The sequence below is a fragment of the Lampetra fluviatilis genome, chromosome 27 (assembly GCF_964198595.1).
Source record: "Lampetra fluviatilis chromosome 27, kcLamFluv1.1, whole genome shotgun sequence".
Classification (NCBI taxonomy): Eukaryota; Metazoa; Chordata; class Hyperoartia; order Petromyzontiformes; family Petromyzontidae; genus Lampetra; species Lampetra fluviatilis.
This window is the reverse complement of record NC_136301.1, coordinates 9,138,428-9,166,424: the sequence shown is the minus strand read 5'-3', so window position 1 is coordinate 9,166,424 and position 27,997 is coordinate 9,138,428. Positions and strand designations below refer to the sequence as shown.

The 27,997-nt window shown below is 55.3% G+C and overlaps 1 protein-coding gene across 1 annotated transcript in view; it reads right to left on the bottom strand.

The window, feature by feature from the left end:
* The window catches only part of LOC144942465 (uncharacterized), a gene marked incomplete at its 5' end in the record, with an annotated part of 101,492 nt that overhangs the window by 21,192 nt on the left and 52,303 nt on the right, over window positions 1-27,997 (bottom strand). The window contains 18 exons of the mRNA XM_078869332.1: window positions 39-153; window positions 378-466; window positions 3,254-3,331; window positions 4,226-12,712; window positions 14,280-14,322; window positions 14,512-14,538; window positions 14,680-14,787; window positions 15,719-15,807; window positions 16,181-16,434; window positions 17,500-17,596; window positions 18,735-18,828; window positions 19,239-19,349; window positions 19,758-19,969; window positions 22,438-22,592; window positions 24,014-24,096; window positions 25,398-25,569; window positions 26,299-26,331; window positions 27,145-27,236. Coding sequence (XP_078725458.1) covers window positions 39-153; window positions 378-466; window positions 3,254-3,331; window positions 4,226-12,712; window positions 14,280-14,322; window positions 14,512-14,538; window positions 14,680-14,787; window positions 15,719-15,807; window positions 16,181-16,434; window positions 17,500-17,596; window positions 18,735-18,828; window positions 19,239-19,349; window positions 19,758-19,969; window positions 22,438-22,592; window positions 24,014-24,096; window positions 25,398-25,569; window positions 26,299-26,331; window positions 27,145-27,236 — 10,339 coding nt within the window. The remainder of the gene's footprint in view (window positions 1-38; window positions 154-377; window positions 467-3,253; window positions 3,332-4,225; window positions 12,713-14,279; window positions 14,323-14,511; window positions 14,539-14,679; window positions 14,788-15,718; window positions 15,808-16,180; window positions 16,435-17,499; window positions 17,597-18,734; window positions 18,829-19,238; window positions 19,350-19,757; window positions 19,970-22,437; window positions 22,593-24,013; window positions 24,097-25,397; window positions 25,570-26,298; window positions 26,332-27,144; window positions 27,237-27,997) is intronic.

Genomic DNA, 27,997 nt, shown 5'->3' with positions numbered 1-27,997 from the left:
TATCAATGGTCCTCTAGCAACCATCCCCGCCGGCTCACCGGTGGCCCGGTTGCCCTCGCGGTGAGCCCACAGCTTGAGGAGGCAGAACGCCTTCTGTGCCTCCTTCGACAGACCCAGCTCCTCCACCTCGTCAGCCACTTCCTCGCCCTCCCCCTGCACCACACAGCCACCGTTGCCATCACCATCACAGCACCAAGTCACGGCGGGTGGACACGGGCTCACGCATCGTCATAACCCACACACAGCCTACACACCGTCGCCCACACACACAATGCTCACCCACACAAACCATCATACATGCACTGCTCACCCACACAGACCATCACCCACACATACTGCTCACCCACACACATTGGTCATCCACCCACACTGCTCACCCACGCACGAGGTTCCGGTCTCACCTCCTCCGCTTTCTGCACGGCCTCCTTCAGCTTATCTGGAGAAATCCCCATCTTCTCTGCCAAAGCTGCACGTACACAGGCACACACACAGATGCACGCAGGAAAGTGGGCAAAAACAAGCCCTACCTCCTCGGAGGTGCTGGATGGTATATGGGGGGGGGGGGGGGGAAGGCCAATTCAATCGGCTTTTCCCCGCATGGTGGTCGTAACCACCATAGTGGCTGGAGTGATTGGAAGGCATGGGCCAGATCAGCAATAACAACAGTAGGAGGCTGCTAGACTTTTGTGCAGCCCATGGGCTTGTAATTAGCAACACGCTCTTCCGGCATCGGCGCATCCACACAACATCATTGATGCACGCCGGGTCCAAGCAAGAACAATTTTTGGACTATATATGGACGGAACTGTGGATGTTGGCTCATGTCCTTGACACCAGGACCTACCGTGGAGCTGATTTGCCCCACTGACCATTGACTTGTCATCTGTAAGTTGCACCTGCCATTCTTCCACTCCTGAGGTGGGTCTCCATCTAGGACCCTATTTAAACCCACAGTGGTCTGTTCTCAGCTCGCTGATGAAAGTTACACGTTAGTATTTCATCATCGCTTGCAGCTGGGGGTTGGCATCATCCCCCTCCCCCTTCTGATGCCGGGGGGAAATTGGCGAAGAGTTTTGGACTGGCTCATGCAGATGCAATGGCTGCTTTTGGGTACACTTTCTAAACCTCCCCAGAGATGCTGGCTGACTAAGGAGGTGTTACCTGTTGGATGCACAAACGTAACAGGTGCACTCCCACCATCTACAGAATCCCATGTCGGAGAATGAGGTTTACTGCAGACTTCGCAGTGCCATGCGGCACTGCAATGATGAATGATCATCGTGGGTTGCTGAGGAGATGGAATCTGCCTCGGAAGCCCATGATCACAAATCACTCTTTAATTCGATCAAAAAAGCAACTTTGAGCGCCACACCTATCACCATTCTTCGGGTAAAGAAAGGCGACTCGATCTCCGACCACCAGGAACAGGTTTGCAGGTTTGCTCAGCCCAGAAAACAAAATGGGGCAAAGTGGGGATGACCCTGTTGAGGCTGTGGTGCCTCAAATATCGGAAGTAGTCACCCCCTGTAAGTGGCTGGCTGAGGTGCCCTCTGTTGAGGAAGTACGGAGTCTGAGACCAGTAAAAGCGCTGGGCAGAGATGATCTCCAAAGCGAACTGCTGAGGAAAGGTGGTATTTGTGTGCAGACTGCCCTATATGACATCATTGTAATAGTCTGGACCAATGGATGGGTTCCGCAAGATTGGAAGGATGCCATGGTGGTCACCCTCTTTAAGAAAAGGGACCTCACATTGTCTTGCCAGGTACGCTGAGGAGAGCCTTGTAGAGCTCCAATGTGGTTTCAAGCCAGGGCGGTCCTGCTACAGCAGAGTTGTCGCGAATTCCAACAGGACCTACGTCTCTGCTTTATTGACCTGGTCAAGACCTATGATACAGAATCAGAATTTGTATTTATCCTGGAGAAATATGGATACCATCAATAGGTCAAGGCTCTGGGCTTTTCTTCATGCGTTCAGAGTCCCTGACTCTGTTCACGATCATTAAGGGCCTTCATGATGGTGGGCAGGCCCAGGTAAAGCTACGTGGCTAGGAGTAAGAGCCATTCCCTATTCACCTTGGGGTGCGTCAGGGATGCTCCTACATAAAAAAAAAATTCGACCAAGTAGTTTTAGAAACCTTCCATGGCTGTAGCAGTGGAATTTCTATCTGGAAAAGATAAAATGGGAAGCTGATCGATGCCCAGGCACGGTCAAAGGATGGCCCCATACTGGTCAGCCATGTTACTTACGGTGATGATCCGGTGTCTATTGCTCTCTCTCTGAGAAGAAGTTGCAGGTTCTGCTGCTGAACCTGGCGCATGCTGCATCAGCCCCACCAAAACTAAGCACCTGCCTGGATATGTTTTATTATCCAATATTCCACCCCTTCAACTCGCTATGAGTGATGAGTGGAGAGGTTTTCTAACCTTGGTAGTGTGCTTATGACAAGCCTCAGTTGGTAGCAGAGGTCTCCCTCCGAATTAGCCAAGTGGCATAATCTTTTCGTCAGCTGCGTAACGCTGTGCGGAAGCTACCTGGTCTGTCGCTCCAAACGAAGCTTCAGGTCTTCTTGGCCAATCATGCCCTCCCTTATTTTTGCTTGCGAACCTAATGTCCTCTCGTGGAACATCTGTACCAGTTTAAAACTTTCAGGCTGGCCTGCCTACAATATATCCTGCATTTAACCAGGCTGGATTGTACAAGGAACTCACAAATCCTTGAAAGATCTGAAGACATTCCCATCAGTGAGCTCCTCTGGCAGGCAAGTCTGCATTGGCTGGGTCATGTAACCTTCATGTAACCTGCATCCCCAGCCACCGCATGCCCAAGCAGGTTCTGTTTGGCCAGATAGAGGGGGTAAATGGATGTGGCGTGGGATGGAGAAGACATGGCCTGATGCGGTACAGAAGAATGTGGAGCTGAGTGGACTTGCCGAAGACTAATTCCAGTGATGTCAAGATCGGCCTCTAAGGAAGAGGGTCATGAAAGACGCTACTGGACACTTGGAGGCAGTTGCCCTCAAACAACAACGGAGGGCAGAAGGGCGATGCTTACCACAATGAGCGGAGGACCGGGCGGCTAAAAGTTGGGACAGTAGGGGGCACGGGTGGTGCATCTGCCAGTCATCTCAGTCAACCCTTGGCAACTGGGTCTGTCCTTTGACCTCCTGTCAGCGACAGGAGTGTACCTGGCCTGACAAGTGTTGTGGTGACGTCACCGCGACAAAATGGCGAATGGCGGTTGTTGTGCGCTCACCAGGCCAGGCCGAGTCGAGCTTCTCTGCGACGAGGGCGAGGTGCAGGTCTCCTCGCAGCATCTCGTCAACGTCTGAGTCTACGGCCACACGGACGACACGGTGGCCATGGCCAGTCACTGGCAGTCAGTAACGTGCTGTCACGGGCAGTCAGTCACAGGCAGTCATGGACAGTCAGTCACGGGTGGTCACAGGTGGTCAGTCTCTATACCCACACAGCCACCACACACACGCAGACTGCACACACGTGCACAGCGTCCATACACCCACACACAGCCTCCACACCCACACAGACTCCATCAGGCGCACACGCACAGCCTCTACACACGCACATCCTCCACACACACACCGCCTGCACAAACACACAGCCTCCACACACATGCACTGTCCTCACACATGCACACACCACAGCTTCCACACACAGCACTGTCCTCACACATGCACACACCACAGCTTCCACCCATGCACAGCCTCCACATATGCATAAACAGTCTACACACAAGCACGCAACCTCCACAGTGATGGAGTGATGCGCTTCCCACAATAGAGTGATGCGGGGTCCCATTCACTCTCATTGCAATGGGATATTTCGTGGTCCCATTCACTCTCATAGTGATGGATTGATGTGGGGTCCCATTCACTCTCATTGCAATGGAGTTTAACGGGGTCCCATTCACTCTCATAGTGATGGATTGATGTGGGGTCCCATTCACTGTCATTACAATGGAGTTTTTCGGGGTCCCATTCACTCTCATAGTGATGGATTGATGCGGGGTCCCATTCACTCTCATTGCAATGGAGTGAACCGGGTTCCCTCGATGGAGCGATTCGGGGTCCCATTCACTCTCATCGCAATGGAGTGATGTGTGGGGGTCCCTTCGTGAGTTGTGGTTCCCCATGTGGTGAGTGTTGCTGTTGCTTTGCTCTCTCGCTCTCAGACTCGCGCCCGCTGGTGCCAACGTTGAGGAGGTTACCTGTTTCCAGGAGGTACAGCAGTGTCACGATGGTGATGGTCGTGGTTTTTGTCCGTGTGACCGTTCGGCGCAACAGTCGGATGAGTCGCGTGTATCGCCTCCGCAGGACAAACACCACCTCGCTCGGCAGCTCAATGGCCTCCTCCTCGTCTGGCCCAGCCGTACTCACCTTCGGTGTCTCCCGTACCTCCCCTGGCACTATCGTCACAACCTCCACTGCCTCTCTGGGCTTCCGAATCCTCATCTCCTTGCCGCGCGCTGTCGCATCATCTGCCTCCTCCGGGAGAATCGTCTCAAAGGCCGCCACCGTCCCGGACTCCTCGACCTCTCTGGTGTCTTCGCTCGCCGTGCCCTCCGGCGTCTCTTCGTGGCCCCGTCTCCACGCTGGTTCCTCGGGTTGCGGCCCGCTACCGGCCGCAGTGCCGTTGCACGCTGCTGCACCGCGCCGGACGTCCTCCCACTCGGTCTGCGTTTGCGTCGTCTCCCTGCGCACGTCCAATCTCATCGTCGTGGTGCTCGTGCTGGCGGTGCTCGTGGTCTTCCGCACCAACACCTTCGTCCTTTTTTTCTTTTTCTTCTTCTCTTTCTCTTCGGTCGTCGTCGTCGTCTTAGCCATCGTCGTTGCCGTCGTCGTAGCGACAGTCCCCGTGCCTCCTCCCCAGCTGCTGTCCGAGACAGATTCATCCGTCGACCCCATCTCCTCGGCAACGTCGTAGTAATCGCTGCTCTCGCTTTCCCTGGAGGTCACTTCGTGGCAGGTCAAATCGAGAGAGGTCACGTCGAGAGAGGTCACGTCGAGAGAGGTCACGTCAAGAGAGGTCACGTCGAGAGGGGTCACATCCAGAGGGGTCACGTCAAGAGAGGTCACATTGAGAGGGGTCACATCGAGAGGGGTCACATCGAGAGGGGTCACGTCGAGAGGGGTCACGTCGAGAGGGGTCACGTCGAGAGAGGTGACGTACTGTGAGCTTGTGTCGCGAGATGTCGCATCATGGAACGTGGCGTCCTGCGACGTTAACTCATCTGTGGAGACTCCCTGCGGAGTCTCAGATTTCTCCTCGAGTGGCGTCAATTCTCGAGTGGATTCCTCAACAATTTCTGGTGTCTCCGTCTCCCTCTCATCCCCAGTGTCGCCACTTTGCGACTCAGCCTCCTTCTCCTCCACCTCCATCGATTCAGCAATGTCTCCTACTCCCGTCTCCGTCATCTTGAAGACATAGATGCGCTTGTCGAACCGCAGCGATATTCCTGTTGCGTGCATCTCCTTCGCCGGCGTCAACCCCGCGTCTGTCCCCCCCTCATCTACGCTGTCTCCCTGACGGTTGTCCAGGGTGCTCCCTTGCCCTCCCTTCTCCTCCTCCTCCGACTCCTCCTCCTCCTTCTCCTCCTCCTCCTCCTCCGCCGCCACCGCCGCCCCTTCAGGACTTAGGTAGAAGAGGAAGCCGTCTTCGTCGGAGGCCGGCGGGAGCGGGGAGGGCGGCTCCACGAGGATGAGCGGCTCCGCCAACATCCCGGCCGGCGGAGAGCGAATCAGACGCTCGGCCGCCGGGTCGCGGGGAGACGCGAGGCCACGCAGCTGCAGAAACGGCATGCCGGCCCTGCTGGCCCTGCCGGCCCCACTGCGCGTCACCCTGCGGGCCGAGCTCACCATCGGGCTTGGGCCCATGGCAGGGATCTCATCGCTGTGATCGGTGACCGCTGCTCCGGGCTCCGACCGCACGGGGAGCGGTTCTCTCTCAACCGACTCTGCTCTCAGTTCTGGTTGTGCTGTTGGTTTTGGTTCGATTGGTTTCACTGGTTCCTGTTTTGATTCAAGTTTCACCGGTCCTAGTTTTTGTTCCACTTTCATTGGCTTCGGTTCCAGTTTGACAGCTTCCGATTTCACCGGTTCTGGTTTGGGCTCAAGTTTTGCTGGTTTTGTCTCCAGTTTGACAGGTTCTGGTTTAAGTTTCAGTTTCACCACCTCTGGTTTTGGTTCCAGTTTAACTGACTCCAATTTCACTTGTTCTGGTTTTGGTTGCAGTCTTACTGGTTCTGGTTTTGCCTCCAGTTCAACTGCCTCTGGTTTTGGTTCCAATTTCGCTGGCTCTGGCTTTGGTTCCAGTTTGACAGGCTCCAATTTCACTGCTTCTGGTTTTGGTTGCAGTCTTACTGGTTCTGGTTTTGCCTCCAGTTCAACTGCCTCTGGTTTTGATTGAAATTTCGCTGGCTCTGGCTCCAGTTTGACAGCTTCCAATTTCACTGGTTCTGGTTTCACTGGTTTTGTCTCCAGTTTCACTGGTTTAGATTTTTGTTCCAGTTTCTCTGGTTTTAGTTTCAGTTTCACTGCCTCTGGCTTTGGTTCCAGTTTGATAGGTTCCAGTTTAACTGGTTCTGGTTCTGGTTCCAGTTTGACTGGTTCTGGTTTTAGTTTCAGCTTTACTGGTTCTGGTTTTGACTCCAATTCAACTGGCTCCGGCTTTGGTTCCAATTTCGCTGGTTCTGGTTTTGACTCCAGTTCAACTGGTTTTGGTTTTTGCTCCAGTTTAACAGGTTCTGGTTTTAATTTCAGTGTCACTGCCTCTGGCTTTGGTTCCAGTTTGACAGCTTCCAATTTCACTGGTTCTGGTTTCACTGGTTTTGTCTCCAGTTTCACTGGTTTTGATTTTTTTGCCAGTTTCACTGGTTCCGGTTTTTGTTCCAGTTTCACTGGTTCTCGTTTTGGTTCCAGTTTGACAGCTTCCAATTTCACTGGTTCTGGTTTCACTGGTTTTGTCTCCAGTTTCACTGGTTCTGGTTTTGTCTCCAGTTTCACTGGTTTTGGTTCTGGTTCCAGTTTAACAGGTTCTGGTTTTTGCTCCAGTTCAACTGCCTCTGGTTTTGGTTGCAATTTCACTGGCTCTGGTTCCAGTTTTACAAGTTCCAATTTCACTGGTACTGGTTTTGGTTCAAGCTTCGCTGGTTTTGTCTCCAGTTTAACAGTTTCTGGTTTTAGTTTCAGTTTAACTGGTTCTGGTTTTGACTCCAATTCAACTGGCTCTGGTTTTGGTTCCAATTTCGCTGGTTCTGGTTTTGACTCCAGTTTAACTGGCTCTGGCTTTGGTTCCAGTTTAACAGGCTCCAATTTCACTGGTTCTGGTTTCAGTTTCACTGGTTCTGGTTGCAGTTTTACTGGTTCTGGTTTTTGCTCCACCTCAACTGGTTCTGGTTGTGGTTGCAATTTCACCGGTTCTGGTTCTGGTTCCAGTTTCACTGGTTCTGGTTGCAGTTTTACTGGTTCTGGTTTTTGCTCCTCCTCAACTGGTTCTGGTTTTGGTTGCAATTTCACTGGCTCTGGTTCCAATTTTATTGGTACTGGTTTTGGTTCAAGCTTCGCTGGTTTTGTCTCCAGTTTATCTGGTTCTGGTTTATGTTTCACTGGTTTTGATTTTGGATCCAGTTTCACCGTGTCTGGTTTTGGTTCCATTTTCTCTGGTTCTGGTTTTGGTTCCAGTTTTACTGGTTCTGGTTCAAATTTCACTGCTTCTGGTTTTGACTCCAATTCAACTGGCTCTGGTTTAAGTGTCACTGGTTCTGGTCTTTGCTCCAGTTTAACAGGTTCTGGTTTTAGTTTCAGCTTTACTGGTTCTGATTTTGGTTCCAGTTTGACAGGCTCCAATTTCACTGGTTCTGGTTTTGGTTGCAGTCTTACTGGTTCTGGTTTTGCCTCCAGTTCAACTGCCTCTGGTTCTGGTTCTAGTTTTGGCAGTTTCACTGGTTCTGGTTCTGGTTCCAGTTTCACTGGTTCTGGTCTTTGCTCCAGTTTAACAGGTTCTGGTTTTAGTTTCAGTTTCACTGCCTCTGTCTTTGGTTTCAGTTTGACAGGCTCCAATTTCGCTTGTTCTGGTTGCAGTTTTACCGGTTCTGGTTTTTGCTCCAATTCAACTGCCTCTGGTTCCAGTTTTACAAGTTCCAATTTCACTGGTACTGGTTTTGGTTCAAGCTTCGCTGGTTTTGTCTCCAGTTTAACTGGCTCTGGTTTATGTTTCACTGGTTCTGGTCTTTGCTCCAGTTTAACTGGTTCTGGTTTTAGTTTCAGCTTTACTGGTTCTGGTTTTGACTCCAATTCAACTGGCTCTGGTTTTGTTTCCAATTTTGCTGGTTCTGGTTTTGACTCCAGTTCAACTGGTTTTGTTTTTTGCTCCAGTTTAACAGGACCTGGTTTTAGTTTTAGTTTCACTTGTTCTGTCTTTGGCTCCATTCTTACAGGTTCCAATTGCACTAGTTCCGGTTTTGTCTCTAGTTTAACTGGCTCTGGTTTAAGTATCACTGGTTCCGGTTTTGGCTCCAGTTTCACTGGATCTGGCTTTGGTTCAATTTTCACTGGTTCTAGTTTTGCTTCCAGTTTTTCCGATTGCAGTTTAACCGATTCTGGTTTCTTCCCCTCTGCTTCTGTCTCCATGACTGCCGATTCCTCCTCCTCCTCCGCCTCCCCTACCACCACCACCCCCACCTCATCTTCACGCTCCATCTCCGACCTCCGCCGCACCACTGTGGCGAGTTTGGTGAGAGGGAAGCGACACAACGTCACTCCCATGGTCACCACTTCCCGTTCCGCCACCGCTCCGCCTTTTCTCCTGCCGTCAGCTTCATCTTCCGCGTCATCCTCCGTCTCTTCGGGAATGGCCTCCTCCACCTCGTATGCCGAGGTGCGTCTGTCCACGTCGTCGTCGTCGTCGTCAGCCGCTCTGGTCACCCTGGCCGCCGCGCTCGTCGATACCTCGTACGTCACCTCTTCCGAACTCGGCGTGTCCGGCGTTGGAAACGGAACCTCCGAGCTCTCATCCTCCTCCTCCTCATCCTCCATGCCGACCAGCTCGGTTGTTTCCCCGGGAGCCTCCTCTTCCATGGTTCTCCTACCCTCTTTGTAGGTCTCCTCTTCACCAGTGACACTCTTTGAGGTGTGGCCACCAAAGGGGAATATTTCGATCACCTTTTCCTTTCTTACCGTGACTTCCTCCCTTAGGACCCTTGTCTGCACCGCCTTCCGTCTGCCGCCAAGGGTCAGTCGACTAACCCAGCGTTCTTCCGACCTTCCTGCCTCGTCTTCATTCTCTCCATTGTCCTCCTCCTCCTCCTCCTCCTCGTCGCCGCTGTCGTAATCGTCATTGACGAATATCCGCTGCACCTCGCCAGGAAGGCTCCGGAGTTTCCCATGGTCTCGCGGCGTTGGCTCGTCGCTCTGCGTCCTCTTCCGCGTCACGACCACGTGCTCGCCGCTGGCCCCGGTTAGCTGGTACACGACGCTCTTCTTTAGGTTTCTCATCCTCACACACCTCGTCACGCCCGCCTCCTTCTCCTCGTAATCCTTTTCCTCCACCTGCATCGTCACCGTGCGCGGGAAATCAATTTGGAGCTTGTGCCGGTGTTGCCGTCGCGTCGTCTCCTCGTCCTGCTGGAAAGCCTCGCTTGTCTCTCCCTGGAACGTTAATTTCTTCTCGACTTCCTCCTCATCTTCCACGATGAGACTTCTAGTCGTATCTGCACGGTATACAAAGGCGTCCTTCTTAGCCGATGCATCCTCCTCCTCTTCCTCTTTTTCCGTCTCCTCGTCAGCAATGTCGTCAGCCTCCGCAGGGGACAGCGCCTCCTTCTCCTCCACAATGGAGCTCTCCTTGAGAGAGAGATCTCCATATGCCGCCTCCGAGTCAGAGTCCACCTCGACCCACTCCACCCCATTGCGAGTCTCTGTGTCGCCCGCCACCACCATTTCTGCCGTTTCCTCTGGCTCAGTTTTTTCTGGTACTTCTGGTTCTTCCGAAACAGATTGAGAAATTTTGAGGACCAACACGGCCCGCGAGACTCTGGTGGGGGTGTCCCCATCCTCTCCTCGCTCTTCTGGTTTTGTCGCGACATCTTCACACAGATCCTCCGCCACTGCACTCTCCTTGGGGTAGGTGGAGTAGAGCTCGCGTGCGATCTTCTCTTCTTCGCTCCTCATTCCATCCAGCTCCTCGGCCTTCCTGCCCATCATCAGGCTCATAGCTTCCTCCACTCCGAGCTTCACCTCCTCCCTCATCTTGCGTTGTTCTTCGCTCAACTCTACCATAACCTCCTCACGCTTCATCTCCTTCCGGCTCCTGCTCCGGTTTACCTCCTCGACCCTGCGCTTTACATCCTTATCAGACGGCCGTGACGCCATGACCGAATCCGCCATCGCCTTCTCTGAAACTTCTGAGCATTCCTTTCGGGTGACTTCATCGCTCCGCTCTTCCCTTGTCACCGCAGCATCATCGGGGGCCTTCACGGACACCGTGAGTGGTTCCGGTTCCTCCACTCCACTCTTGACTGTCACGATCTCAGGACTTGACCACCCAGGAACATTATCTGGAGTGAATTTCCCCACCGGCTCGGTGGTGACATCCTGCGGCGCAGGTGACAGCCGTGGTTCTGTGTCCAGCTCGGGTTGTTGAGGAGGAAACACCTCGAAGGGCAATGAGTCGACGGGTGTGGTCACCAGTCCCGTCAGGTCCACCCTTGAGGCCTCCTCGTTGGCTGCGGTGTCACCGTTGGCCCCGAACACCATAATGCGCACCCACACCCTCCTCTCCACCACTAAAGCCCCTGCGTCTCCCCCGTCGACGTCCGCGCCGTCGACGTTGTGAAACGCGAAGTCCGCCTCCTCGTCGTGTGCAGTCATCTCAGGGTGGGCGGCCGCCACTTTGTGCAGGAGGCCCAGGGGCAGGGCAACACCCACGTCCTTCAGGGCGCCGGCTACGCCCCGGCCTGGCGGCACCACCACCGACACGGCACGGCATTCCGAGTGCGCCGGGCGGGTGGGCAACGTGATCCCCTGTGTGCTGATGGCGAGCTTGGGGACGGGGCCCTCTGCCCGCCGGCCCCCCGGTCCTTCCGCGGACTTGGCGAATGCAGAGGCCAAGGATGTGGGTTCGGGTATCTCTGGCAAATGATGCTTTCCCAGATCTTCGCAGGCAAGTGCCGACCTTTCCGCCGATACCATTTCGGTTTCTGGCAAGGAATCATCGGCTCGACCGACCTTCAGAACCTCTCCACCTGACTTCCTTTGTGCTGCACCGAGGCCTTCCAGCGATGTCTCTGGACCCTCTGCATCTCCTTCCTTCCACGTCGTTGTGCCGTCGCCGGCGGTGGTGGCACTGACTGGCGGCCGTACATTTGCGGCGGCGGTGATGTGGCGCGTGGTGACTCGCTTGACGAGACTGCCGCGCCCACCGCCCTGGCGGCCTCCCCTGGCCCAGGACTCCGTCACGACGGTGTACTCGCGGCTCGCCAATCCGGCCGTCACGTCGAGGACCGATGCCAAATCTGGCTTTGGTTCCGATCCCGAGCTTGGCTTGTGCCCGGAAACTCCCATTTGGGTTTTGACCGCGGTGACGATAGCGGTGGCGATAGTGGGTGATCGAGTCCCCTGTTCGCTCCTCAGCCACAGTTCCAACTCTGGTGGTTTTTGTTCTTCCGCCACTTCCTGTGCAGGTCCCTCCCCACTCTCCCTTGGCTCTCCTGTTTTCATTCGCAGCCTCAGTTCCAGTTGTTTACTACCCTCCAGGTCGGCGCTGGGTTCTGGTTGAGCTGAATCGTCAGTTGGCATCGGGCCCTGCCTTTCTGCCGCGTTGCCACGTGGCCCCATGGTCGCATCGTCCTCATCTTCCTCCCGCACCTCCCCATCCCTCGTCACCCACAGAACTCGTCGCTTCACTTCCGTCCCAACCCCACGTGACCCCGTGTTCCCCAGCTCGGTTGGCGACGTTGGGGGAGTCCTGAATGCTCCTCGCTCCTCAAGGGAAGATGATCCCGACAGAGAAATGCACGCCAGTTTCTCCACCTCCTCCTCTTCCTCTTCCGGCTCGTCGTCGACTTTTGGGCCAGGTGCTGCTACGTCGTCAATTTTCGCAGCGCTCGCCTTTGTGAGAGTTGTCGTTCTGTGCGTAAGCATGGTCATGCGAACAACTGTTTGGGTCGGAGCAAAGACCTCATCCTCCTCCTCATCCTTGGCCTCCCGCAGGGCCAGCTCCTGGGCCTCTGAGACCTCGCGTGCTCCAAACACCACCCAGCCCTCGCTCGACAAACCCTCCACCTCCTCGTCCTCCTTACTGGCAGCCGACATTGCGGCGGCAGTAGCATCGGCGGTGACGAACGTGGCGCCTTCCTCGGCGCGACCCGGCGCTGCAAATGCCAGCGAACGGACGATGTCGACCGTGCGAGGAGGAGCCCGCTGCCTCATCAGGATGTCCTCTTCTTCCTCTTCTTCTCTCCGTGCGACAGCGATCGCCGCCGCCATCATCGCGCTCACCTCTTTACCGTCGTCATCATCATCCTGTTTCGTCACAAAATCGGCCGGTGCCCCGGTCTCGAGCCGGACGCTCGACGCCTCTGCCAGACTGCGAGCTCCGGGCGCCAGGATCGCCGTCACACGCAGAACCTCGTCACCCTCCTCCTTGAGGCTGGCGGCATCTGCGTCGATGGCGCGAGACAAGCGTGCCGTGCCCTCCTCTGTCCACGTTGGGCCGCACGTTCGTTTGCGTCCGTGAAGCCAGCGATGACGTTCGTCGGCATCGTTGGTCGAGTTTTTTTGGACGAATCCAGTTCGGGGGGGGTTCAAATCAAATGAATCCAGAACGAGCGGAGGATGGCGAAACAAAACCATCGCAACGGAAACAATGTGGAAGCCAGAATTGCGTGGAGGTTGCGGTGGGATGAGAACAAAGTGACCGCAAGAGCCGATCGGCGGGAAAAAAACAGGATTTTTGTTCGGTCGAATTGCCAAAGCCACAGACGCAAGCAGTGCGCGGGTACACGCAGCGCAACACAAAGGAGCGCAGGTACGCGCAGCGCAAATGCAGGTGGTGAACGGCAAAGGAGAGAGCGCGAACGCACACAGCCACGCACAGTCACGCATACGCGGCAGGCACGCAAGCTCATGTCCACGGTACACACGACATACACGCCACGCAGTACGTACACGCACACAAAACGCACGCAATGCACACAAGGCAGTACGCACACACACAGTGCACACGGCGCACACACAAAGTATGTGCAGCAGGCACGCGCGCACACGCACATCACAGCGTAGAACAAAAGAGCAAAGAAATTAGCAAAGAAAATTTGGTGCTCGAGAGAGAAACCAGGTGGAATCCGCAGCAATAGGAAAACTCAGGAGTGGGTGGAGAGGGCGGAGGAGGTGAAGAAAGAGGGAGAATGAGAGGAGGAGACAGAGTGGGAGACAGAGGGACAGGAGGAGCACAGACTCCTGGGTTAGCTTGCGGCACACACCCACAGCTCCCACAGGGTGCAGCACACAAACACACACAAACACTCGGCACGTCCCGTGCCCTCTTCCTGTGGTGTGGTTACGTCGCACACAGTGAGACACCACAGCCAGAACCGCCCAGAGCCTGGGTCTCAGCTTGGTCACCCATACTCACACAGAGACCCATTGACTTGCACAGATATGCAGTAGACTCACACGTGTGTGTGGTTACAAGCGTGGTGCAGGCCACCCACCAAATCACCCCCTCGTGCGCAGTGCCGGTTTTCATAGGTGCTCGCTAACTGCACTTACCCCGGCAGCCTGTGTGGGCTACACAGGAGACCTTTGTCTATATGTGCGCATGCGTGTGTGTATGTGTGTGCATGTGGGGGGTGGGGGTTGTTGTTGTTGTTGTTGCATGTGGGGAGTGGGAGTCCAACGGTTAGCATGCTGTGCTATGAATCCGGTGACCCGAGTTCGATTCCCGATCACGGACAACACCAGTGACTCTTAAATGAGTACCTGGTGCGGTGTGTAAACCTCACTGCTGGGGAGACATCAGCTGCTGGGCGTGGTGGTGGCCACCCACCCCCGAGTGTGCCATGCCAGCCTTCATAGGTGCTCGCTAACAGCACTTGCCCCAACAGTCTGTTAAGGCTATATGGGGGATCTTTGTCTTTGTGTGTGTGTACGTGTGTGTGCACGTGTGTGTGCACGTGTGTGTGCAGGTGTGTGTTTGTACATACACTTGTGTGTGTGTGTACGTGTGTATGTGTGTATGTGTGTACGCGTGTGCGCGCTACCCACCTGGCGTCAGATACTCTCTGTCACTCTCATCATACAGGGGTTCCTGCATAACCACACACGTACGCACGCACACATGCACACGCACACATGCACACATGCACACGCACACACACAAACAAACACACATACACAAATGTTAACACCTCCTCGTGGCGACGTCACTGAACAAAGACCTGTGCCGATGTAGGCACATGGTGCTGCTGATGATGTGCGAGAGGGCGATGTCACTCACATCGTCATCTTCATCAGCCAGAGGCTCCTGTGGACGTCGACGGGAGATGTTGAGGGATGGGGGGGGAGGGGGGGGTAGGAGAGAGGCGTGCACACGCAAAGCGTTACCCTCCACTGCTGTGCGTACGTACGCGTGTGTGTGTGTATGCGTGACCGTGTCAGTGCGTACGTGAGGCGGTAGCGTGATGTTGAGGCTGCACACTGGGGTCGCGTCTGCTGTCCGCGGCTCCTGGTAGAAGCAGAGGCGCCCACACGGCTCCAGGCTGGGGTCACGCACCTACTCACCACACACGCACACAGTCAAAGGTCCCCCGTGTAGCCCACACAGGCCGCTGAGGCAAATGCTGCTAGCGAGCAGCATCTGTGAAGGACGGTACACGAGGACGGTACGGACGGCTCCACGCCCGACCGCCTTTGTCGACCCAGTGGCAATGTTTACACACTGCACCAGGTACTCATTTAAGGCTGAGTTGACCTAGGGGAGGTACAAGACCAGCTCAGATAATTGTCACAGTTGTTGGCCGTGAGCGGGAATCGAACTCGGGCCGCCGGGTTGGTAGCGCAGCTTACTAACCGTGGCACTACTGCTCCCCACACACACATGCACCCCGTCACACGCACACGCGCGCCGTGTCACACGCACACGCGCGCCGTGTCACACGCACACATGCACCCCGTCACACGCACACGCGCGCCGTGTCACACGCACACATGCACCCCGTCACACGCACACGCGCGCCGTGTCACACGCACACGCGCGCCGTGTCACACGCACACATGCACCCCGTCACACGCACACGCGCGCCGTGTCACACGCACACGCGCGCCGTGTCACACGCACACATGCACCCCGTCACACGCACATGCGCGCCGTGTCACACGCACACACACACGCCGTGTCACACGCACACGCGCGCCGTGTCACACGCACACGCGCGCCGTGTCACACGCACACGCGCGCCGTGTCACACGCACACGCGCACCGTGTCACACGCACACACACACGCCGTGTCACGCACACACACGCGCGCCGTGTCACACGCACACGCGCGCCGTGTCACACGCACACGCGCGCCGTGTCACACGCACACGCGCGCCGTGTCACACGCACACGCGCGCCGTGTCACATGCCAGTCGTGTCACACGCACACGCCACCGCGGCACACGCACACGCTGCGGCACACGCATGCACATGATGTTGTTGTCACCTTCACGCCGAACGATAGGCGGTTCTCGCGAAACGCGTGGAATGGCAGCGACAGCCCCTGACCCCGTGGGGTCAATGGAGTCAGGTTTCCTTGGCAACTAACGAGAAGGGGTGCCCCGTCCAGCACCTACACGCACCACACAAAGACAAAGTTCCCCAATGCAGCATTCAACAGACTGCCGGGGCAAAGGCTGTTCGAGATCAGCACCTATGAAGTCCGGCATGGTACACGAGGTCGTGGGTGGCCAGCACCTCGGTTGGCCACCTTTGTCTTCCCTGTGGCGATGTTTACACATTGCACCAGGTACTCATTTGAGGCTCATGTGCATACACATGCGTACAAGCGCGTGCACACGTGTTCGCGCACGCGTGTGCGTGCATCCGTGCTCGTGCGTACGTCGGTGTACGCATACACGCGCGCGTGTGTCTGAGCGCATGTGCCAGTGCGTGTGCGTGCGCTCACCTCCACCGTCTTGCTGCGAGCCAGTTGTGTGTGGCGCGCCCGCGCGGGAGCGCCCCCCCCCTGACCCGCCGCCCCCCGCGTCGCGCTCCTCGCAGGCGCAGGCGCAGGAGAGGCGCGCGAGCCGCGGGTCGGCGTCGTGGCGCCGAGCCCACACGCGGAAGTGCGCCAGGTACGGCACGCGGGACAGCTCGCCGTACGCCAGGGGGGCCAGCGCCGGGGCGTCGCGGGCGGCCGTGCATAGCACCGGCCAGAACCTGCGCGGTGGTTGGGGGGGGGCGACCGCGGGGGAATGACCACGTGGTTGACCACGGTGGGTGAGGGGGAGCGGGGGGGGGTGTCGGCGGGTGGTGACCACGGGAAAACGTGACATCACAGCGACTACACTATGAGACCTCCTTTACCAGTGGCAAAATATAGTGATAGGTTTTTACCCTTTCAACTGGTACAAAAACTGACACCTTTATACAAGGCATCATGTTTGCAATAACCACAACACAAGCAGTCAAAATGCAAACAAAAAGAAACAACTCTGATGATGATAATGATATGCACTGTCCTTGAAGTTGATTGGTCCACAACCGAGACAGCTTTTCTTAGAGCCTAGTCTCCATTGGTGTTGGACCAGATGACGCCAAAAGACGCCTTTTGTTTTCATTTTGACTGCTTGTGTTGTGGTTATTGCAAACATGATGCCTTGTATAAAGGTGTCAGTTTTTGTACCAGTTGAACGGGTAAAAACCTATTACAATCACAGCGACTATAACAACATGCGACGGCAATCGCCGTTGCCCACTAAGTGGCAGTGACGTCGCCACACTGCTTGTGCCGGGCTCAGTGCACTTTGAGGCCACGTGGAGTGGCGAAGGATGTCTGCTGGCAGGAGGCCACGGGACAGACCCAGGTGCCGTGGGTTGGCTACAAAGACAAAGACCCGCCGCCATAGCCTTTACAGACTGTTAGGGCAATTGTTAGCAAGCACATATGAAGGCCAGAACGAGGGGGTGGATGGCCAGAGCCTTGCCCGGCCGTATTTGTCTCCCCAGTGCTGATGTTTACACACTGTACCAAATACTAATTGGACCAAGAGAAAACCCAGAATCGGTTTAGATATTCGCCACCGGTGTTGGTCGTGAGCGGGAATCCAACTCTGGTCGCCGGTATCGGAGCGCGGTGCACTTACCGGTGTTCCACCACTCCACCCATCACAGGTACACGCTGGTACACCCCGAATCAACGACAGCACCCACGTGCTGTGGCATGTACCCACGTATGCGTGTGTGTGTGCGCCACTGCCCATGTGTGTGCGCGCATGCGGTTACCGTGCCGACACGCTGGTCTGGAAGGTCAGGCTGTCTCCGGACACGGTCAGTGGGGTCGTGTCCGTGATGTCCTCCCACACGGCCGGAGCAACGCCTCCTACCGACAACAATAAAAGCAAAGCTCACCCGTGCAGCCCACACAGGCTGCTGGGGCAAAGGGCCCTTTGCAAGCAGCACCTACGAGGGGGTAGGTGGCCAGCACCACACCTGGCCGCCTTTGTCTTCCTAATGCTGACGTTTATATATTGTACCACGTGTTCATTTAAGGCTGAGCCGCCCGTAACCACAAACAAAAAAAAGACAAAAATCTCCTGTATAGCCTTAATAGACTGTTTGGGCAAGTGCTGTTAGCGAGCACCTGTGAAGGCCGGCACAGCACACGAGGGGGTGGGTGGCCAACAGCACGCCCGGACGTCTTTGTCTCCCCAGTGGCGATGTTTACACATCACACCAGGTACTCATTTGAGGCCGAGTAGACCTAGGAGAGGCCCAGGACCAGTTCAGATAATCGTCACTGGTGTTGGCCGTAAGCGGGAATCGAACTCGGGACAACAGGTTCCTAGCGCAGCGCGCCAGCCGCTACACTACCGCTCACAAACACGCACGCATACACAGGGGCGGTTTCTTCATTAGGGCGATTGGGCGACGCACCACCAATGTCATTCAACCACAGAGTCACGCTAGCCGTCACTGTGCCTCTAGATATAGTCCAATCAGCGTCAAGTCACGTTCTGTGGAGTACCGCCTCTTTTTGGGCGATTTCACTCCGGCTGAAAATCGCCCCGAGTGGCCCCATAGACTTACATTCAAAGATGTTTTTTTTCGAACGGGGGGCGCTGCAATGCATTCTCTATGGCTTCCGGGAGGGCTCGCACTAACGTGCTTACGTCATCATACGTAAGCACGTTTCATCCAACAATATTATTTGTCGCCGCCTAGTGGAATCTTTAATAAAAGAAACTTGAGTGGATTGTATTAATAGTGAGTATAGAAACAAACAAGATGTATTGTAAGAGTCACTTTATTTTTCATTAATATTAAAGAAGTGAAGTTGCCTTTACATGCTTAAGCTGTTAATTTATCCATTGCATGGGTGGACCTTATCCTTATCAATCATCCAGACATTTGCCCCCCGAGAGATTTTGCAGGAGCCGCCACTGCGCATACACATACGCGTACACACACGTGGGCGTGTGTACACACGTTTAGATACGCGCACACGCATACACTTGTACCGGCGATGCTGCACAACAGGCGTAGGTTGCCGTGGTGGCGCGGGGGCGTCGTTTCGGCTGGTGTCCCGTGCGGTTGTGGTAGTGGCATTGTCACCTGCACAACACAACCACAACCATGCACACAATGGAGCAACAACAACCGCAACCACTGCACAACGCAACAACCGCGTGCGTTTTACACCAACTGCGCGTGTCTTCTGATCCACGGGCTCCTCTCTCTGTGTGACTATCATCACGATGGTCTATCCACTGCTAGATGGAGATCAATGTGGTGACGTCTTCCATAATACAGGTTTTTTTGGGTTAGATCGCGTACATTTTATTATGGATGATATTGGTCGCGAAAGCATACGTGTTAACGTCTCTTCCTCTAAGCATGTCCTTTAAATCCGCGTGTTCTCTGCGCACTTCTCGGTGTGTGTTGGAGAGCTCTCTGCGTTTCCCGACCGCGTGCATCCATGCCAACTTCTCTGTGCGCATGCAAGGGCCGTGCAAAGCGCTCACCGTGATTGGTCGATGGAACTTGCGTCGGCGTGGTTCGAGGGTGACGACTGGGCCAAAGGTGACGCGGTTTCCCGGCCAATCGCGAGCCGGCGCGTCGGGCCCCGCCTGAGCCTGCCAGCGACACAAAACGAGCACCGCCACCCCCCCCGCCCCCGTTAGTTAGCCTGGCCGCCTCTCCCGGCCACACCCTGCAATATCGCCATTCCTATTGCAGAGAGCCTTTGCCAAGTCTCACGACTCGGTGAGACTCAGGATGGTCCTGCTGCTGGTGCTGCTGCTGCTGTGCAATCCCAGTTGAGTGATTTGCAGGGAATATTTGAGCATGGGGGACATTTGGGCCGATAGCAGTTCAAGTGGGTGGGTGGGTTTCGATATAGGAGGGAATCTGAGAACCCGGAGTGAATCCACGCAGAATCGAGGAAGAACATACAAACCCCACACACTCTCGCTCGCTCGCTCACTCACTCACTCACCCACTCACCCAACCACTCACCCAACCAATCACTCACTGCTGCTCACCTGGAGGCCGAGGCGAATTTGTCGAGTGAGGGCCCCCTCGGGGAAGGCCACGCGCACCCCAGGGACCCCCCGGCTCCACAGGGCCCCCCCCTGGGGGCCCAGCATCCCCGTCTCCATGGTTACGCGTGACACCAGGGCCAGGAACTTGGGAAAGTCCTTGGTGAGGACGCGGCAGGACTGACGCGTGAGCATCGGGGACTCGCCCTCCAGATCTAAAGAGACAAAGGGCCCCCCAAAGAAAGCCCACATGGACTGTTGGGGCAAGTGCTGTTAGCGAGCACCCTTGCACATAAACAATGGCCGCCATTCGCCACCAAGTCCGTGCATTCTATTTAGCTCTCCTCTCTTGGCCTTTCCTTAATCCTAGTTGTAGAAGGTGCCTTGAGACATTAGTGCAAGGCGCCTTATAAATGTCGATAATAATTATTAAGTGTGCAGTGACGTCACCAGAGCGTTTGTGCCAGGCCAGGTGCACTCCGAGGCCACGTGAAGTGTAGAAGGCTCGCTAAAAGGAGGTCACAAGACAGACCCAGGTGCCATGGGTTGACTGAGATGAACGGCCGATGCACCACCTACACCACCTACTGTGCTAACTTCGCTGCATTTTAACCATCCAGCACTCCGCTCGTTGTTGTGAGCGTCACTTCTCTGCCCTCCATTGTTGGAGGGCGACGGCCTCCAACTGCTCAGTAGCGTCCTTCGCAAACCTTGTCCATCGAGGCCGACTTTGAGACCGCTGGTACAAGTCATTGGCAAGTCCACTCAGCTCCACATATTCAGCCCAACTGTGCCCATTTCGCCCCCTCTATCTGAGGAAACAGAAGTTGCTTGGGCATATCGTGGCTGGGCATACAGGCTACATGACCCAGCCAACGTCTCCCTGCCCGCTGGAGGAGCTTACTGATGGGAATGTGTCCAGGTTTTTTAAAGATTTGTGAGCTCCTCACACAATCCATCCTAGTTAAACCCAGGATGGATCATAGGCAGGAAAGTTTCAAACTGGTGCATATGTTCCATCAGAGGGTTGCATGTTTCACAAGAAAAAATAAGGGAGGGCATAACTCTGGTGACAGACCACAGAGTGTTATGAAAAGATAATGCTGCTTGGCTGATTCTGTGAGACCTAGGCTGCCAAACCAGAGTTGACATAAGCACACTGCCCAGGTATGGAAACTTCTCGACTCTCACCATAACTGCCCCATCTCTCATGGGGAGTTGAGGGGATGGAGTGTTGGATAATACAAAGTACCCAGGCAGTTGTTTAGTTTTGGTGGGGCTGCTGGTAAGTCCCAACCTCTTAGTGGCATTCTCCAGGTTCAGCAACCACCAGATCATCAGCGTACATAACATGGTTGCCCGATAGGGAGCCATCCCTTGACCGCACCCGGGCATCGATCAGCCTCCCATTGTATCTGTGCCAGATAGAAATAACACTGGTACAGCTTGGGAAGGCTTCTTGAACTACGTGGCTGAATGTGGGACCCAGGAGACATCCCTGTCGCACCGCAACGTGAACAGGGAATGGCTCTGAATCCTGTCCACCGTCATGAAGTTCCTGTAAAATTTTGAGCAGAGAGTCAGGGACTCCGAAAGCAAGAAGAACAACCCAGGGCCCTGGCCTAATCATGGTATCATAGGGCTTGACCAGGTGAATAAAGCAGAGATGTAGGTCCTGTTACAATTCCCAACACCTCTGCTGTAGCAGACAGACAGAAAATATGGCGTCTGTGCAAGACCACCCCGGCCTAAAACCACATTCAGGCTCCGCAAGCCTCTCCTCAGCGTGCCTGGCAAGGCGATATTGAATCATCCTTGCCAGGTCCTTTCGTGGCACACCGAGTGAGATGCCACAGTAGGTGTTACAATCTGTGCGGTCCCCCTTCAGGGCATCTTTCCAATTCCTGCGGAACCCATCCTCTAGTATAGACAGTTGCGATGATGTCACATAGAGCAGTCTGCACACAGAAGCCACCCTCCCACGGCAGTTCGCCTGAGAGATAATTTCTGCCCGGATGCTTTTCCTGGTCTCAGACTCCGTATCAACCTTCGTACTTCTGCAACAGATGGCACCTCAGTCAGCCCCTCAAGGGGTGGTTACTCCAGCCAATATTTGAGGCACGGCAGTCCCAGCAGGGTTTGTATTCCACACAGGTGCAGGTGGTACCGGTCCATCTCCCGACAGAGGAATGGTAGTCTCTTCTCCACAGCGAGCGTTCTAACTTTCCACGTGGCCAACCGCAGTAGTCTCCTGTTTGAGGGCGTTTAGTCTGGCTCTGCCAAATGGGGATTGGCCAGAAGGTGCCATAAACAACTTAGTTGGGTGTTTCCACCAAGGTGTTTGGTAGAAAAAGTGCCAGGTGGAGGGGTTACCAGCCCCTTGCAACACACTAACAGAACTAGATATCCACCCTCCACTCACACTCACTCCATCACGGCCCATACACACGCACGCACGCGTGCACAGGGTTTACATCCCAGGTGAGAGGCAGGGAGAAGGTACTGCGAAGAGGTAGCCAGGAGGAGGTGTAGTGAGGAGGTGAAGAAGGTTGTAGTAAGTAGGTTGTGGTGTAGTGAGGAGGAGAAGGTTGAAGAGGGAGGAGGTTGAGGAGGTTGAGGAGGCTGAGGAGGTTGAGGAGGTTGAGGAGGGTGGAGGAGGAGGCGGCATGGTGGGGCTCCGCACCCTCGCTGGAGGCGGCCATCAGCTGGCGCAGCTCCTCGTCGCTGGGCGTGTATTTGTGCTCGGCCCACGTGGCGCCGTCGTCGCTCCGCAGCACGACCACCTCGCGGAGCCCCCCGCGTAGCGATGCGTAGTGGGGCGCCTCCAGCAGCACGGGCCTGGCGGCGGTGACACACGAAAACACACGAAGACACAAAGCTCCTCCCGGTGTAGCCCGCGCGGGCCGCCGGTGACAGGGTTGCCCGTAAGGCGAGCGGGTGCCCGCGAAAAGCCCACGTCGCCTTTGTCTCCCCCCACCCCCCAATACCGATTTACAAACTGCGGGGGCTGGGTATCTCGTTTACGGCCGAGTCGACCCAGGGGAGGGCCCAGGACCCATTGAGACACTCGTCGCTGACGTTGGCCGCGAGCGGGAATCGAACACCGGGTTCACCGGGTTCGTCGTGCAGGGCTCTCAGAATCGGAATCTTTACTGAGACTGGAGGAATCCGATGAGCTATGAAGCTCTTTTTCACAGATATCTAGCACAGGCGGGTCAGCTATTGCTTCACAGTGACACACACACACACACACAGTGACACACAGACACACAGTGACACACAGTCACACACAAAGATCCCCCGTATAGCCTTAACAGACTGTAGGGGCAAGTGCTGTTAGCGAGCACCTATGAAGGCCGAAACGGTACACGAGGGGGTGGGTGGCCAGCACCATGCCCGACCGCCTTTGTCTCCCTAGCGGCGATGTTAACACATCGCACCAGGTACTCATTTGAGGCTGAGTCGACCTAGGGGAGGCTCAGGACCGGTTCAGATAATCGTCACTGGTGTTTGCCGTGAGCGGGAATCGAACCCGGGTCGCCAGGTTCGTAGTGCAGCGCGCTAACCGCTACACTACTGCTCCCCACAGATATCCAGCAAAAAATAAAGGTTTTTTGGGTTAGACAGTGACACACACACAGTGATACACACACACACACAGTTTCACACACACAGTGACACACACACACACAGTGACACAGTATGTGGAGGTGACTTGCGGAGGCTTCCATCTAGCAGTGGATTGCGCATGGCTGATGACGGTGAGCGTGCGTAAGACTGTGCGTGCGTGTGCACGTACGTGCATGTGTCGTGTGTGTGTACACTTCACGTGCACATAGCCTGACACAAGCGCCGTGGTGACATCACCGCCACTTCGTGGTGAATGGCGGTTGTTTTTGTGTACATGCATGTGCCGGGCAGATGGTTCATGTACGTGCGTGTACATGTGCATGTGTGTGCATGTGTGTACGTGCGTGTGCTCACAACAACGAGCGGAGCGCCGGGTGACTAAAGCACAGCAAGTTGGCACAGTAGGGGGCACAGGTGGTGCATCAGCCAGTCATCTCGGTCATCTCAGTCAGTCGACCCGTGGCACCTGGGTCTGCCCTGTGACCTCCTGCCAGCGGGCGTTCGACACTTCACGTGGCCTCAAGGTGCACATGGTCTGGCACAAGCGTCGTGGTGACGTCACCGTCATTTAGTAGCGAATGGCGGTTGTTGTTGTGCGTATGTATGTGTACGTGTGTGTGTGTACGTACCCAAGGAAGCGGCCCAGGGGAGGGCCCAGCTGGATGATTCGAGCGGCCAGACCCTCGCCATCCACCACTGGTGGTCCCTGGGGCTGGGGCACGCACGCACGCACACACGCACGCACACACACACGCACACACGCACGCACACACGCACGCACACACGGATACACACGCATGGGTACGGACGCATGTACATGCACGTACATGCACACAGGTACAGACTCGCGTACCCACAGGCACGTACATACATACACACGGGTTCAGATGCACGGACACACACACACACACACGTACACACGCGCATACACACAGGTACAGACGCACGTGCACACATGCACGTACATGCACGCACAAAGACAAAGATCCCCCATATAGTTTTAACAGACAGTTGGGGCCAATGCTTTTCACGAGCACCTATGAAGGCCGGAACGGTACACGAGGGGGTGGGTGGCCACCAGCATGTCCGCCCGGCTGTCTCCCTAGTGCCGATGTTTACACACCGCACAAGGTACTCATTTGAGGCAAAGTCGACCTAAGGGAGGTCCAGGATCAGTTCAGATAATCGTCACTGGTGTTAGTGGCCGTGAGTGGGAATCGAAGTTGGGTCACCGGGTTCATAACGCATCACGCTAACCACTACAGTACCACCCATAATAAAGTTTTTTTGGGTTAGATTAGCCAAATCTGGCTGTCGCCTGATGAAGCTAGTTATAATTACTGGCGTAACGTCGTACTCAGATTGTAAATGTTTTGGTCTGGCTCTCCAACCCTTACTAGTTGGCTGTGTCGGGTGGTGGCGGATTTAACGACACATTTATCACCCAAAAAACCTCTATCATGGATGACATTGGTCGCGAAAGCCTCCGTGTTAAACTCACTACACTACCACTCTTCACGCACGTGCACGCACGCGCACATGAGTATGCATGCGCGCACGTACGACGGTATGCACACAGGTACACCAAGATCCCCTGTGCAGCATACACAGTGTTTTGGAGGGGACTCGGGACTTGTCATTGTGTCACTGTGCGTGTCACCGTGTATCTATGCGGAGCGGTGGGACAGTTGTTAGCTCACTGCGTTACAAACCCGGCAACCCGAGTTCGATTCGCGCTCACAGCCTCCAACGTCAGTGATGATTATCTGAACCGGTGCGGGGCCTTGCCTAGGGTCAGACTCAGCCTTGAGCGAGCACCCAGTGTCTATAAAAAAAACATCAACCCTGGGGGGGGGGGGGGGGGAGACAAAGGTGGCCGGGCGCGGCGCTGGCCACGCCCTCCCCGCTCGTAGCAAGCACTCGCGCCAGCCTCTGCGGGCGCCGCTCCCCGGCTGCCACTTGCTCCGGCGGGCCGCGTGGGCCATGCAGGGGGTGTGGGGGGAGGGGAATTACTTGAGTGTCTCCGGGTGCGGAGCCCGTGGCGGGGGGCTGCTGCTTGGCGAGGCGGCAGGTGACGCGAGTTGGAGAGGCGCAGGCGCCCGGGGGCACGAGCAGGCGAAGTCCGGGGGGGCGGCAGCCACGCATCGAGCCCCCCCGCGCGTCCACCAGGAAGCTCACCAGGAAGCTGCGTCACACCGCACCGTGATTGTCGTCGTCGTCGTCGTCGTCGTCATCGTCACACCGATATGTTGTCACCAGCACGCCGACATCATCATATTATTATTATTATACCAACATGCCATCATCATCCCAACATGATCACATCATCACACCACCCCATACGTTCACCAGGAAGCTGCATCACACCGCACCGTGATTGTCGTCGTCGTCGTCATCGTCACACCGACATGTTGTCACCACCACGCCGACATCATCATATTATTATTATACCATCACCAGACCTATGTCATCTCGACATCATAACATTAATCGTGATCATGCGATCATCATCCCGACATCATCGCATCATCACACCACCCCATACGTTCACCAGGAAACTGCATCACACCGACCTCATCAACATCAACGTCACATCGATCATTTCAAGATCATCCCGCGACCGTGATGACAGCGTCACGCGCATCAATACCGACATAATCGAGATCACCGTCAAACCAACAACATCATACCATCATCACATCATTACACGGTCATTTCAAGATCATCCCAAGACTGTGACAACAACTGCATCACTTGCATCAATATCATTATCGATATCGTCGTCCCGCTCTCACGGGGCTGCACCCCGTAGTGAGGGGTGGGGGGGGGAGTGGTTTGCCACGCTCGCCACACTCGCCACGCACACGCGCAAGCACTCAGTCTCACGGTGGTGTGTGATGGTGCGGAGGGTCACCTGTTGTCATACTGGGGCAATGGCGTGCAGGCACTGGTGGAGAGAAGCGCAACATCAACGACGGCGACCGGCGCGATATTGCTGGCGTCAGGGTTTAGGCCGCGCAACCATCTGCCCGGAACATTGTTTTCGTGGAGGCCCTCCACCGCCCGATGCGGCCAAACGGGTTCAATGACGCGGTGCACGACGCGGCAACCGTGACCGTTTCAGATCACTCACTCGGTGAGTTGGAGAGCAATTCTCAGGGTCAGATTCATCGTTCGCTCTCCTCCTCACTCACCCGGTCAGTGAGGGGGAGGGGCGGGTGAGTACTTGAGTTGGGTGGGCGAGTGGTTGAGTGGGTGGGTGAGAATGTGTGAGCGAGTGAGTGGGCGAGCGGGTGGGTGAGTAGGTGGGTGAGTGTGTGTGAGTGCGTGAGTGGGTGGGCGAGTGGTTGAGTGGGTGGGTGAGTGTGTGTGAGGGTGTGTGCGTGAGTGGGTGAGTGGGTGGGTGAGTGTATGGGTGAGTGTGGGTGAGTGTGTGTGAGTGCGTGAGTGGGTGGGCGAGTGGTTGAGTGGGTGGGTGTGTGTGAGGGTGTGTGCGTGAGTGGGTTGGTGAGTGTATGGGTGAGTGTGTGTACATGTGACAATTTAAATTAGTTTGGCCATGTCAGTTGGTGGAGGGTTTCCTGAAACAGATATTTGCCGGATTGTTACGTGACCTAACCCAAAAAAACAATAATGAATCAGAATATGAACAACGATTATATATAAATAATAAATATAAGAAAGAAAGGAGGTTGACACGGGGGAGCGTGCAATGGGGAAATGGGTGACGGTAAACAGAGCGACAGAGCAGACGCGTTACCCAGAGTGCATGGGGCTGGATGACAAGGTGACGTTGTCCCAGTGTTCCGGTGTCCCCCACCTCATCATCGCTCGCTCCACATCGTCATCCACCTACGCACGCACGTACACACACACGTGCACACACACACACACGCACGCACGCAAGCACACTGTGTTCAACCACTACCACACACTCCAGGCCACAAAAACAAAGATCCCCCGTATAGCCTTCACAAGGGCTGTTAGCGAGCACCTAAGAAGGCCTGCACGGCACACGTGGGAGTGGGTGGCCAGCGCCACTCCCGGCCGCCTTTGTCTCCGGAATGGCGATGTTTACACACCGCACCAGGTACTGAAGTGAGGCTGAGTCGACCTAGGGGAGACCTAGAACTTGGGCCGCCGGATTTATAGTGCAGCACGCTAACCGCGACAACAACACACTCGCACGTTCACCTACTTGTCACTCGCCTATCCACCCACTCTCACCACTCTACCAGTCACCTCACTTCTCATTCTGCGATTTCCCTCGCGGTGCTCCACTACCGTCATCGTCGTCTCTTTCCCCCCCACCCCCCACCAGGCTCTCAATAATAACAACAACAACGACGACGACAACATCAACAACAACCTAGCTCAGTTCGAGAGCAATCTCAACGCCCCCTTTTATTACACTGTTCACACTTTTTCTGGCATAAGGTATTCCAACGGGTTCAAGGTAATTTTGGGGTGCTGATTCCAAATCTATCACATCAGGTTTTTGAGATATCAAATATTGCATTTTCAATAAAAACTGCAGAAGAAAAATATTAAATAAATGTGGATATCTACGTAAAATTATATTATAAACACACTATCCTAAAAATACAGCACTA